At 37.8% G+C, this 14,449-nt stretch overlaps 1 protein-coding gene across 1 annotated transcript in view; it reads left to right on the plus strand.

Moving 5' to 3' along the window:
• The window catches only part of gabrb1 (gamma-aminobutyric acid type A receptor subunit beta1), a 43,825-nt gene that overhangs the window by 26,294 nt on the left and 3,082 nt on the right, over positions 1-14,449 (plus strand). The window contains exons 5-7 of the mRNA XM_037694718.1: positions 3,980-4,062; positions 10,388-10,531; positions 11,769-11,921. Coding sequence (XP_037550646.1) covers positions 3,980-4,062; positions 10,388-10,531; positions 11,769-11,921 — 380 coding nt within the window. The remainder of the gene's footprint in view (positions 1-3,979; positions 4,063-10,387; positions 10,532-11,768; positions 11,922-14,449) is intronic.

A 14,449-nucleotide genomic window follows, 5' to 3' on the forward strand; every position in this document is an offset into this window, starting at 1 on the left:
AGGCGATAATAAAACAGAACGAGCTGAATGCAGTTTCTGAAATAGTCTTTTAATCTTTGAATGCTTGATAATTTATCTGGTGCTTCCAATAGCCTGAGAATATTCTAAAGGTAAGAAATGAATGAATATTTATGTCTTGGTGGACCTTACATCAGAGGTTGGCAACATTTTTTTTTCCCCCACAGAGCCACATCAAGACATTTAGAGCAATCAAAGGGTCACATTGATAATTGAAAATTAATTTTCTTTATGACAGATAGTCTAGAAGACCTTTTTCAGGCTTTTTCTTGTTGTAGCATAGTTAGCGCTTTATAAAAACTTGTTTTCCAAAACCCTTTAGGAATATAAGACATGTTGTAAACTGGCTCTTGTGGCATATTATACACATTAGCATAACTTGATATATATATATGTTAGTGGAAATATGCACAACAAACATATATTTTTGTTTCTAAGTATATAAGGTTCAATCTTGTTCTGGAAAAACGACTTAAAAAATGCTTTAAAAAAATGTTTTGCGTAAGATGTTTAATTTAAATTCCCTTAAGTCTCGTTTATAAATTGCATTTTTTTTTTTATAAATCTTTTTTTATATATTTTCTTTTGAGTGAAGGATATTGTGGGGCCTGATAGAAATTGTCCAAGGGCCATGTTTGGCCCTCGGGCCTTAAATTACCCATGTCGGTTCTACATAGTGAGAGTCTGGCAGCTAAGATATTCTATACCATACAAATTTATTTCTAAAGCACTTAAATTACAACATAGCAGCCGACTGAAGTGCTGTACAAAAATAAAAACAAAAAAACAACAGTAAAACAATAAGACAACTATAAAAATAATAAAGATCTGCTGAATTTTTCCTTACAACTGGTTGAGAAAAAGCTTTGTGGGATTTCAACTTGTAATTCCTGGCAGGGCTTGATTATGAGCACCTCTTTCACAAAAATATTTCCCACTGGGCCCTCTGACATGGTGGGAAGATGCCCAAACTGCTACCACACCTCTCCGCAGGACAGTATACTCACATAAAAAATGCAGCTGATTCAGATACAAGTAAAGTACATTTACAGCCAAACTCAAAAATAAATCGCCTACCGGACCTTTGTGTCCAATCTGAGAACTTATGCAAATAATTTAAGAGAGACCTGAAGTTAACGGGGAGTTAAAAGGGGCCTTCAACGCTTTTAGGGACCCCCTGAGGAGAACTGGGGACAGCCGGGCTCAGAGAGGAAAAAAAAAAACTAACGTGAAAAGCAAGGACATAGCAAGTGGAGTCCATATTTCTCCCTCCATCACATAAATACGTCATTTCTTCTGGATTTCATTCTGAGTGTTTCTGCAGGGTGCTCAGCCGACCAGCGAACAATCACACTATCTGGACTAATTAGCATTCAGTTGCATAACTGATGGTTCATCCTGAGCTGGGAGGGTGTGCGCTCAAAACATGAAGAGAAAACTTATTAAAAAATGTCTTCTGCAGACTACAATGACCTTAGAGGGTTAGTTGAGACATTTGTTATGTTATGTTAGGTTATGTTGATTAATTATGAGTAGTTAGCATATTATTTGTATTGGATAACAATCAGATGATCTCAGTTTGGAGACATTTGACGTGGAAATGTTTGAAATTTGAATACTTTAGATGTCTGAAATCAGCTCTGAAGTAACTACAGGTAAAAATAATTATGAAGTCTCACTCACAATATGCTTTAAATGCATCTACAGGTAATATGTGTGGAAAAATTAGTCCAAACCGTGTTTGAGACGTGTGCAAAATGACTATGATTTAGTCTATTCTACAGACATTTAGCTAAAATTTGGTGTGCTGGTAGCTGACAGTTATTCACAACATGGTCTATTAGTGTGACATCTCAATATATTATGACACTGTGCATAACAATATTTCAAGGTTTGACCAAAACAACTATAATTCTGTCATTTCTCAACAAAAAAGTAGTCAGAAAACTTGTGCGTCAAAGGTGGTTGGTGATAAGCATTCCTTTAAGAAATCCTAGGAGTTTAATTAAAACTTTTTTTTTTTTATACATAAATCTATTTTTGTGGTTTAGGCAGAAATACATCAATTTTATTAAATAGTAATAAATGCAAGCATCCAATCCAAAGCCCAGAAAGTAGTCTTTTAAGATCGCTCTATCAAATTTATATATGTATATATATATTTATATATATATATAAAATAATTGTTACAATTGATTTTCATGTCTCAGTTCTATTTTTTTTATTCTAAAAAATACCTCATACTCATTTATAAATGTACTTTTACATTTATACTGCATTAACAAGCTCCTGCCAAGTATAGAAAGCATTTGCTGAGCTCTGCCTGCCTGGAAGTTGCTTCCTGTATCATTTGTTTATCAAATTACTCAAACATTTTATACGCCTGTCAAAGGCAGGACAAATTATAGTCTCTCTCTGTCCATAAACTTGATCATTTCTGGACCATAATTTCTGATCCGCTCAAGATAGTTTATTGAAACTTAATACACCTTTGCAATATCACTAGACAGAGTGTTGCATACACTGTTCATCACCTGCTTCAAGATCAAGGTCACAAATCAAAATCAAATTTTATAAAAGGTCTTTACTTGTCTAGGCCATTGCTACAGGCTGATGTGTAATAGTACTATGTAATGTGCCAGTACTTATCTCTTTGTAACTTTTAGCCTCACTCATCAGCAGTGTCAGTATCCAGATGAATCCAGCTCCCTTGTCTGTATTTGTTAATCTCCTGTTAATCTGTACTGGATGATCAGATAAAGGTTCTCACTTCACTTTGGCAATAATCTTCTCTTGCAGCCACAGTAACTCACTTTGGAGCATCTCTGTTTCTAGTTCCTGCTGCTTGAGTCCCAAGCAGCTGTTTGCAATATGTTCTTCCTGCATGGTGTTGATCCTTTGTGCATACATCCATGGTTCTAATGAATGAGATATGAATCTTCTGCATGAACGGTCGGTGATCAAGTCGCCTCCCTTTTGCCTTTCCGCATCAAAGTTCCTGCCAGATTCTTTGGTTCCTCCAGCAATCTGAGTTTATCCAAGCAAGACATTCAGATTAGGACCATCCCGAAGCCTTCGCCACAGAGCTGCAATGACACTAGATGATGAAATCCAAACAGCCTTTCCACAGGCAGACTCAAAACGTCAGACGTTCATGTGGATAGAAATAAAGATTTGAGAAGACGAAGCAGCGGGAAGAAATGTGCCTTTTTCATGAGCAAACGTGTAAAATGAGAACATCAGAAGCACAACATCAGTCTGGACTTTAAGATGTTTAATTTAACCTAAAAATGCCTTTTAATTAGCATCGGTGATTTTATTGAGGACTTGCGTTCGAGGCATGAAGGGAGTCTTTGTTTGGCCGCTGATAAATGTTCTGTTTAAATGACTGTTGCTGCAAGTCAACCATTAAAATACTGTAATTTATCTGAATACAGCCCATTAAATGGAATGCGCCTCTATGCTTTAATGATTATTTAAAGTTATTTATTGCTGTTTGCTGTTGTACACTCATGATTATAAGGCTGTAAATAACATATGGTTCCAAATAAATGAATAGAAAACAGCCAATCTTGTCAACACAGGGCTCAGAAATAAGAAAATACACGATTACTTTTGTCCAACAAAAGTTTTTTTTCCCCCTTTGGATGTACAACTTGAAGGAGGAGAATTGTAGGTTTCACCAGGTTGTCTGGATATTATTGTTAATTACTTATAGTTGTAAATGAGATCAAACACAAGGGTTTTCAGAGAGAGCAGAGCTACAATCAGGACTTCAGTGGAGCAAAAGTAATTATGGGAGAAAAGAAACCGATAGTTTTGTTCCAGTCGACGTGTGAAAGGATCTGTGCGAGCTGAGCTTTAGAAGGTTAAGTCAAAAAGGGTTTCTCCAAACTTAATTAGCCATAAATTCTCCTGAATCTCAGTTTGTTTTAAACTATTTTTGTCATTTTGGTTGAAGGATCACCACGACAGCCGCCTGCATGATGGACCTGCGCAGATACCCGCTGGATGAGCAGAACTGCACGTTGGAAATCGAAAGCTGTGAGTGACGCTGATTTAGTCGACGTGTTTGTTTGCACATCGAAAGCAACACAGAAATACTTAAAGAGCATCTCTGACTGATAAGTGTGTTCTTATCCTCAGTTAAAAACTCTGCTCTGCTGCGCGGTGCAGAAAAATGAAATACAACTCATCAAAAATACCTGAAATAGAGAATAACGTTAACTTATTGATGTTAACTTACTGGAAGCTTTTAGTTCAGTCGATCCAAACAAACAGACTTTTTTATGTTCTTGAAGTTTCTCGTTACAAATTTTCTGCCAACTTTATTACAGTCTTGAGCTGTGATAAGATGTCAAACTGCTAAAGCCTAGTTTTTACTAATCTTGCATTTATTTCAGCTTCTATTCTGTTATATCTAACAGCGAGGACAGGCTGGTCCAGTCCTACCGTCTCTGATGATTCAGACAAGCTTTTAGTTAAATGTTATGTTTTTTATCAGCCACTCTTACTGTTTTTGTTTTATTTTAAACCTGTATTTTGTATTTCTGTAAAGCACTCTGTGATTTTATCTATGAAGTTTACATATACTTATTTACTAACGGGATAAAATGTGGCTTAAAGATAAGTTAATAAAACATGTTTCAAATGTGAATTAACCTACCGTAATTACCGCCGTACACAGCGCATCAGTTCAAAAATGTCTAATAAAGTAGGAAAAAAACGTAATTAAGTCGCTTCGCCGTATAAGTTGCATCTCTTGTAAATGAGTCCTTGAGGCTCAATGGGATTAACCTGTCTAAATAAAGGTTGAATGAAAAAAATTATGCGTCACCGCTGACGCGTCACGTTTGTTACGCATCACCGCTGACCACCCAGAAACGTGGGCCGGTGTGCCAAAAATCAACTGGCTGCCAAATGGCGTCTGCAAGAGCATGCACGGGAGGACTTTAACAATAATTTAACAGGATTAACACTTAAAAACAATTATTTGTTTGCTCAAAATTATAGTAAAGATGTGTCTCAGTTTAACTTTCCCTTAATAAATGCACTTTAATGGTCAAATCAGCTGCATTTCAAAAACTGATTTGCGGCTGCTGGAGTGTGTAGAGGGAGGACTCGCTGTGCATTTTTGTCTAAATTTAACAAGATAACCACTTAAACACAATTGTTTGTTTGCTTGATATTATGGTAAAGCTGTGTCTCAGTTGAATTTTTCCTTAATAAATGCACTTTAATGGTTAAATCAGCTGCATTTCGCCTGGGCGGCGCAGCGAAATGCAGCTGATTTAACGTTTGCTCCAGGAGTTCCAGAGCGGGACTAAGGTGGCTTGGTATGGCAAGCCAAATGACTCATTAATAGCCACTTTTACCTATTAATGAGACACTTGGCTTGCCATATTGGTCGAGGGCCCTCTAGCAGCTGAAAATGGTAGTGTTCAATGTTTTTCATGTCAGAATAAATGAAATCATCAGATCTCAGACAAAAATTGGATTATGAATATGAGAAAAAAAAAACGTGTATTAGTCACTTCGGTGTATAAGTCACAGGATTTGCAAATTTATGCAAAAAGGTGTGACTTATACGGTGAACAATACGGTAATTGTTTTTATTCCCCAGAGGGAGCTTGATTGTCACACAGCTGTATCAAAATAAATTTATCAGAAAAAATGAGCAAATTGGATATTTCATCTTCTCAATCAAAATGTGCTCTGAGATTTTTCATAGAGTCGACTGAAGAAATAAAAAAAAAATGTTGTTGCTACAAGCTGCTGGGACCAAAGATCCTTAAGGTCTATTTTAAAACTTTTACTTTGCAAAGTTGTTTGTTTTCTGTTGACAAAACACTGACTCATCCCTTGAGTTAGGAGACTTTTTTTATGTCCCAATGACTCATAGGTCAAGTTTAAGTTGCTTAACAATCAAAACACGTTCAGTTACTGGTCTGAAATTGAGCGTCAAAGCAGAAAATGTTCATTAAATTATTTGGAAGACTACTTTAAAAGGCTTTAGGGGAAACTCTGACTGCTTGGATGGAAAATATAATGAAATGTAAGCTGGATCAGAAGTTTAGAGCAGAACAATTTGCTTCAAAACACCATTAAAGGTTTAACCTCAGTGACATCATTGTACTTTCATTAACTCCCAGCTGCAGTACACAGACTTCTCAGTCCCGTTGAGGTTGTTAAACCCAATTTAACTTTTAAAAGTTTTAAACGTTCCTCCTCCATCCATCCATCTCTGCTTCAGTTCTTCTTGTCCACACAATGTCACAGGTCAGAACCCTCTGTAGTCACTGAGGTCAGGCTCAGCTTCACACCAACTAATGCAAAGGGACGTTTCCTGTTTGATCAAACCTGTTCAGAGTGTTTCAATTAAATAATTCATAATTCTGACATGAATAGTTAACTCTGATGCTTTATGTATGTCTGCTTATAGAGAACATCATTCCCACCTGGAGCTTCATGCATAAATCATGTGCATGAAAATCATACAGCTCTGCGAAGAATTTTTTAATGATTTGTACGTGATTATATGCGGACATTAATGCAGCAAACACTGAAGAAGAGGACTACAATATTTATCTTTCAGACATATGTTTGCAGAATTACATTGGGTTACAAAACATTAGAAACATATTAATTTATTTTTATAAGAAATAAGATTATACAAAGACTTGAATCATGGTAGTTTGGCAGATAAATTGCACCATAGTCTCACCGTTGTAATTGTCCACTTAAATGATCATAATCTTTTTTTCTCATATACATTAAACAAATGAGGAAAAATGAGGTAAAAATCACAGCTCTTCCACTCGTGATAAGCAGTTAATTCCGAGAAATTCTGCAGCTGCCTGAAAATAAGATGAAGAGTCTGAAACTATAGACTCACTGGCCCAATTAAATCGGTCTAATTACTGAAGGGCACCGGGGGCTGGTCCGCACCAGTGCAGGCTTGATGTAGCCTAGAGACCTGCCAGGAAAAGTAAAGGGGATGCTTCATTGTTCGTCCAGTTGAGTGTGTGGGAAATTGGAAGATGTCCAGCTGCAGGACAGAGAGTCAGAGACACTTTTCGTCTCACTCTGATGAGTTAACTGTTTTTTTCTTTTGTGTGGGATCTGGAGGACAAAGAGCACATGATGCTATGTTTAGTGATTAACCTACATGATTTAAACTCTGCCTGATTATAGAAGAAAAAAAAATACACCAGAGGGATTGTAATATTTAACCATTCACTACTGGAAAAAAGGCTCAGACCAACTGTTGAGTGTCAGATTCAAGAGGAGCACAGTGGCTTTTGCTCAGGTTGTAGAACAGAAAACACTTGCATAGTTTCAAGGGGGGTCGCAAGCGTTTGATTATTCAGTTAACGTATGTTGTGGAAGTGCAGAAGGATTACGGATGAGTTCTCCTGAAGCATTTTGTTGGAGTGCTATGGGAGTATGGGTTTCTTGGGTCATTTTAAGGGCTATCTTATAAAGCAAGAGCTATGTCAGAGCTGCCCCTTGGCTTCAATCCTATTTGTGGTGTTCAATGGCAGCATTCCAAGATGCAGTCGAGGAAAGGAAGGAATCAGATTTCGGAACCTCGGGATCTTGTTTCTGCTGTCTGCAGATGCGGTGCTTCTGTTTGTTTGACCTTTAGCATGCAGTGAAATGGTTCACAGCCAATTGTGAAGTAGCTGGGAGGAGTCAGCTCCTCTAAAGGATCTGGCATACTCCATCTAAAGCCGAACAGTCGACTCGCGGTCACGTGGTTCAGGATGTTCGTTTTCGCACACACCTTGCATTGTCCATGAGACACAGATGCGGAGCTGCTGGGAAACCCCTCCCACTGCAATATACTGTACGTCACCACACAGGTTTCTTCTCGCCAGAGTCTCCACTCCTTCCATGCATCCACCTTTCATGAAGTGCCACACTTTTCAGCAAACAGACTCTTTCATACACGATGTCTGCACAATCTCCATCCAGGAGTTGTTGACCATTTGACTAATTTAGTGTGTTTGAAGAGTCATACAACTGAATGTCAGAGCACATTTCCAAATTGACGAACATGCCCACAAACTTCTAACCAATCACACAATATTTGGTGCATACGCCTGGGAGAAAAGGTTTGGTCAGTGTCTTGTGTTGTGTCAAGAAAGGGCGGGAGAAGCTGCTCTGAGAAACAAATGACACAATTTTTGTCACAAAACTGCAACAATGAGAGACAATTTCGGTGCTTCGGGTGGAGTATGCTGGGCTCTTAAGTCTGACATCACAGTTCTCAACCAGAAAAAGGTGGAATGCTCCTCTTGGTTGGGGGTGACTTTTTGCCTCAAGTGGAGAAGTTCAGGTATCCAAGAGTCTTAAGGCAAAGCTCACTTAGAGGTCAATCCCTCACCCATGGACAAGAGGTATGATGTTAACAGGAATAAACAGAAAGCCAGAAGCAGATGAATATGCTTCCTCTGTAGGGTGGCTGGACTCAGCTTTGGAGATAAGGTGAGGAGCTGCATATCTACACATTAAAATGTCAACTGATGTGGCTCATGCATCTGACTGGCTTGCCTCCTGATGCCTCCCCAGACCAAGAACCTGCTGGAAGTATCCTGATGCATGCTCAGAAATCCAGGTAGAAAAATCCAAAAAAAGTTAAATCTGAAATTTATCCAGATTTAACTTTTTTGGAAGCTTCTCTCAGGCGTGATAAGAGTGTCGCTTGGGAGTGAGTTGTTTGGGATCCCCCCATGGACCTGTTGTGTCTGTGACCTGACTATTCACGAGTAAAAGAAAATGAGTAAAAAGATTGATTTAACTGTAATTGGTTTATTCCACTAAAAACCTTATTTAACAGAGGACAACTTCATGTGAGTGGAGATTTGCTGATGTTCGTCGTATTGTTTTTATTCTATGAGTGCTTAGTGTATTTTTGTGGATGTTTATCTTAGTTCATATCTTAGATGTTATCATTGTTTTTCTTTTACATTTTATTGTTGGATGTAACTGGGACTCTGTGTACAAAATTTCGCTCCACCACATGTACCACATGAGGTGGGAATGACAATAAAGAAACTCTGACTCTGATTTAATTGTTTCTTTTTTTTATTGAATTGGGGAAAAATATAGAGCTCACTGAAATGGTTTGTTATAAAAGCAATAACATTTTTATGTACAATAAGAAGAGGTCTAAAGATGTTTGATGTAAACATCTTTACAGAAAGTTTTTTTTTAAGGTGGTAAATCAAAACACACAACTTTAGTTTTTCAGATAGTCTTAATTTTGGGTTTTGAACGAAAGTCAGATTCAAGATTAACAAAGAGAAGGTGAAGAACGGGAGAACACATTTCCTTTTGATAAAACGAGTGCATCAGTTTCTGCAGCAGCAGGATAACTGATGGTAAGCAGCTGGGGAACAGATCGGTTCATACCAAAGTGTCTGGAAAAGAGACTGCTTTATAAACTGATGCAAATAGTTATTGGCAAAGTGTCATATTGAGATAAAGTGGGAAAGAGTTATATATTTTTTATTCTCAAGATGTTAAGTTTGACCATTTTTGTCTAAATGTGGACTATTGCTGCTATATGCATAGGGGCTCTGCCTTTTGCAGCTCATTCACTTGCTAGCTTTGAAAACAGCGTAGTTGCTGTGCTCTTCCCTTAAGGGTCACATATTTTATCCAGCATTTTTTATTTTCTCCCTCCAGTTGTAGCTTGAAACAATTCTCACGTCTGTGGATCTCAAAACAGGTTATAAAAGTGGGAACTCAAAGCGTTGCTCCAGCAGGTATTCCCACAGGAGCTGTGGCTGTTGTGAGTTCACATCCCGCCAGCTAAAGGCGTCACACATGAATGCTGCTCACACTCCATCCAGAAGGTCACCGGGAGTTGGAGTTGTCCATCAAGTTGCTGTTATTCACACATCATCACTCCTTTTCATATCCAATACCAGAGTCAGTTTCATGATGTCAAGGTGTCTCCTCTTCCAGCTGTTTTTCTTCTTCATTGCTATGAAGAGAATCTAAGAGTCTGAAGAAATGCGTTTGCTCACTTTAGGCACATCATCTCCTAAAAACATTGTTTTGAAGGATAAACTGCCTGACTCCAAGACTAAGAGATGCTGCAAAGATGCTTTTAAAGCATCCAACCTTTGATCAGACAGTTTTATGTGATATAATGCCCCTTTTCCACTGTCACGGCGCGGGTCGGATATTTCCAGCTTGACGCGTGTTTAAAGAGTCTGAGGAAATGTGTCAGGCTCAAGTCCTGGATGACTGAGAATCTACACCAACACTTTGCCCCAATCTGTGCACGTGTCTAAAATCACATCCTGGTTCACTCTGTGTCAGATTTTAACTCCCTGTTTTCTCCCATCTTCATCAGATGGATACACGACTGATGATATCGAGTTTTACTGGCAGGGAGGAAGCAACTCTGGCTCCGTCACTGGGGTGGAGAACATTGAGCTGCCTCAGTTCTCCATCATGGACTATCAAACCCTCTCCAAGAAGGCGGTGTTTGCCACAGGTAACAGTCACACGCGGTCAATTTCATAAATCACAACCCATTAATCTCTAAGTTAAAACAGATTCTGGTAATCTACCTAGATGATTGAGCTTACCATCCTTTTACTGAATCACTTTGGCCTTGGTTGTCCTCAGGCTGTTTCTGCGAGTAGCAAGTTGGCCATCTGGCCTAAAACATTCGATTGTTGTACATGATGATTGATTGTTTTGCATGTGTTAAAAGCTTACTTTTGAGATTCCAACAGGAGGTTGGCTTAAAACACAGCAGTGAAGGCTACCAATGGGACAGATATGGTTGGCAGACCATAGACTGAGGAAGTCCTCTGGATGGGGGACAAAACGTTTCACTTAAAGAAACTGGTCCAGATGACACGATTTAATATTTTTTGTTGCAGTTTCTGGTTTCATTTCTGGATGCAGCCACTGAATGTGCTGATGATGATGGTTTTCCAAGGTTCTCCCAAGTCCACGGGGAGATACTGCTCCATGACTTGATGGTTTATTGAACAATCTCGTCTGAGGGATCCAGTGTTAACGAACGGTGGTTTCTGACTTTAAGTGTTGCACTCTGAGATTTCCCCAGACTTCCTGCTATCTTTGTTGGCTCTGTGAGAGCAGTGTTTTTAACAAAAAGGGACTACCTGACCAGGGTTTTTCAAAAATAGATGAATTTTCTTTCCTGACGCTGTGGAGATATCTTATAAGCTTGGTGAAAGGCTAAATGTATTACAGTATTATTTTATTCCTTATTATATTATAGTCTACGCCCATCTGTCCTTACGTCCGTAACCTTTTGTTGTCCGGGCCATAACTTCTGATTCACTCAATATAATTTAATGAAACTTAATATACGTATACATCATATAGATGGAGTGCCGTATACACTTTTCATCACCTTAACTTCAAGAGAAGTAGAGAGGGACTACTGTACAATCTTTACATGTGCTTTTTGAAATGATGTCCTGAGAAAAAAACATGGGGGCTCCAGTACATTTTTTTAAGACCTATGAAAATAAACTTTTGCTTTTCAGTCTCATTTAGTTTTGGTTTTTAATATTCTGCATTTAGTTTTTCTTCCCTCGACATAGTTTGTTCCTCTTGTAGCAGGAACATCTTAGTATTTAACATCATCTGAACTTAGGTTTCTCTAAACTTCTGTTAACGTTTTAGTTGAAATGCAGGTCGGTTCAAATCTTACGCCAATCATGCCTCACATGCAGTTCCTCTTGCTTTGACAGGTTCATATCCACGTCTGTCGCTGAGCTTCAAGCTCAAGAGGAACATTGGATATTTCATCCTGCAAACCTACATGCCCTCCATCTTGATCACCATCCTATCCTGGGTCTCCTTCTGGATAAATTACGATGCCTCAGCTGCCAGGGTCGCCTTAGGTCAGTGCCTCCTTTGTCATTCAGTCTTATTAATGATTAAATTCAAGTATTTTTTTGTTGTTTTTGGCTCAGTATGGAAGTCTTTTTTTTAATAGATTGATTATTTTGATATTTCATGGTCTGTATGCCTGAAATAATTTACAAAACCGCTATGTAACGAGTTCAAAAAGTGATCAGTTTTGATTTGTACAGTATACCTTTTAGGTTAACCAAGGATTATATATCATGAAGTTTGACCAAACAGATTGAAACTCAATCTGAGACTGTTCTGTATCATGCTGAGATCATGCTGATACATTTGTTTCATGAAACTGATATAAGTCTTAAGCATTCCTGGTTCGTGTTAATGCTTTCAGTGAGATGCTGCTGCTCAAACCAGAGCGTGTGTGCACTTTGTGGGATCCGATTTGAGATAAAATGTGCTACATTAACCTTTACTTACAGACATCATTTCATTAAAATATGATCTCTGTCTGGATCTGTTATGTGAGCTCATTAAAGTTAATCGACTGGAGCCTTTTCTTGGAAATATTACAGCCAAGTGCTTATTGGTTGGTCCATCTAAACCTTTCATGATCCAATAAATTTGGTATCATTTTAGTGAAATGCATCAAACCTTATTCTCATTTTATCTAACTCAACCAGGCCAGTGAAGTTCCCAATCATCTGATAAACTCACTGAACATCTAACAGATGGACTGAGAGAAAATTCTGTGTGAATAATAATTAAATTTAGAAGATATATTCTCAGGATTTGCAGACATTTAACATGTGCCAACACAAGGCATTTGGAAAGATGACGTATCTGAATGATGTCTGTTCTCTTGGATGTTTAAAGACTTAAGGACGTATAATTTTGAGACATTTGTACCAACTTGGAAGTGTTTAAATCTTTATGAAACTTTGAATGTTTATTTGTGATCTTCACACTTTAAATTCTTTCTGAGCATAAGTTTGTAATCTTGGCTTGTTGTACTTTTTCAAATGCCACACCTGAAGATTTCAAGTTCACGTTCAAATTTCTTTATTGCCATTTGCTTCACATGTGGTACATGAGGTGGAAACTGTGTACTCAAGGTCCCCGTAACATCCAAAAATAGCCAAAATGTAAAGTGTAAAAAAAACCAGTATATTAGGATATAAGATATGCACTAAGATAAACACTAAACAAATGCTAAACAATACGTTAAAAGATCTAAGATATATGCTAAACACTAATAATGTAAAACCATATTAAACAGCAGCCTGAACATGAGTCTAATGAGCAGATGGGTGTTAATGAATGAATATATGAGTGAATAAACTGCAATGCAATTTGGAAGGTAAAGTATAAAAATTAAAAGGTCCCATTTCTTTTTGCTGAAACAAAACCATGACATTTCTACTAAATTTAGCTTAATTTGGATTCTAGTACTAATTCTGGTAGTGTAGTAGTGAGTGGTCATCCTTATTCTGAGTTGCCAGTCCTCAACCAGAGGGTTTGGTTAAAAAGTAACAATAATAATTCAAACATCTGTTAATGCTTTTAAATTTTTTAATTCAAACATATTTTCTTCTTTTTTTTTTAAATTAGACGAGAAACAACATTCTGGGTTTCTGTTACTTCAGATTTCCTTAAAGTAAAGAACTGAGCTCCGGTTGTTACCAACCATGAAATACAGTCCTGACTCAATGAGACAACATTAAAGAGTCATAACTCTGAATCCACCCTGACCTGAGACCAATACAAAACTGAGTGGAACTGGGCAGTACGACAGCTTAGTGGTTAGCACTGTGGGACCACAGTAAGATGTTCTGTACTCAATCCCCAGAGTCTTTCTGTGTGAGTTTGTATGTTCTTCTCATGTTTGTGTGGAATTTCTCTGGGTACTCCAGTTTCCCCCCAAAGTCCAAAAACATGCCATCTTCAAACCCAGGCCTCCTTTTCAAAAGAGATCTGTGATTTAATTTGGATTTGCCAGTTTAAATAAAGGTTAATAATTAAATAATAAAAATTGGACTATAGTTTGACTCAAAGATGAGACTTTAGGGGAACAGCACATCAAATAAAGACAAAATGCCTTAAACATAAATCTGAAATGTCTGATAAATCAAATGTCACTAACTTTCATCCTGTCACAAGCACAAATTTCCATTTACATGAGTTTTGTTTTGTTGCAGTCAAAGTTTATTGTCATTATTGTGACAACTGTGAGCCTTCTCTGTGATCTGGAAGGCTCTGAGTTACTGAGGTGGTGTCAGGTCCAAGTCCCATCAATTTTAGCCTTTAAATCAGCCATTAGTCTTCCATTAAGGGTTGTGCGTGTGAGTTTGAGCACAGCAGAGCCTCTTAATTACATCCACTAAGGATTTTACAGGAATCTGTTTTCAAAAGGCAGGAGAAACCATCTGTGGTCACGTCAAACGTTAAACTCTCCTTTTAGCATTTTAGCTCATGGCTATTAGTAATAAATAATGCTGCCTGCTGTCAACAGTTATTACTAAATTACTTTAAAAAGTATGCATTTGTGAGAGAAAAATAGGATTTT

The sequence above is a fragment of the Nematolebias whitei genome, chromosome 21 (assembly GCF_014905685.2).
Source record: "Nematolebias whitei isolate Nwh7 chromosome 21, NemWhi1, whole genome shotgun sequence".
In the NCBI taxonomy this organism is placed as follows: Eukaryota; Metazoa; Chordata; class Actinopteri; order Cyprinodontiformes; family Rivulidae; genus Nematolebias; species Nematolebias whitei.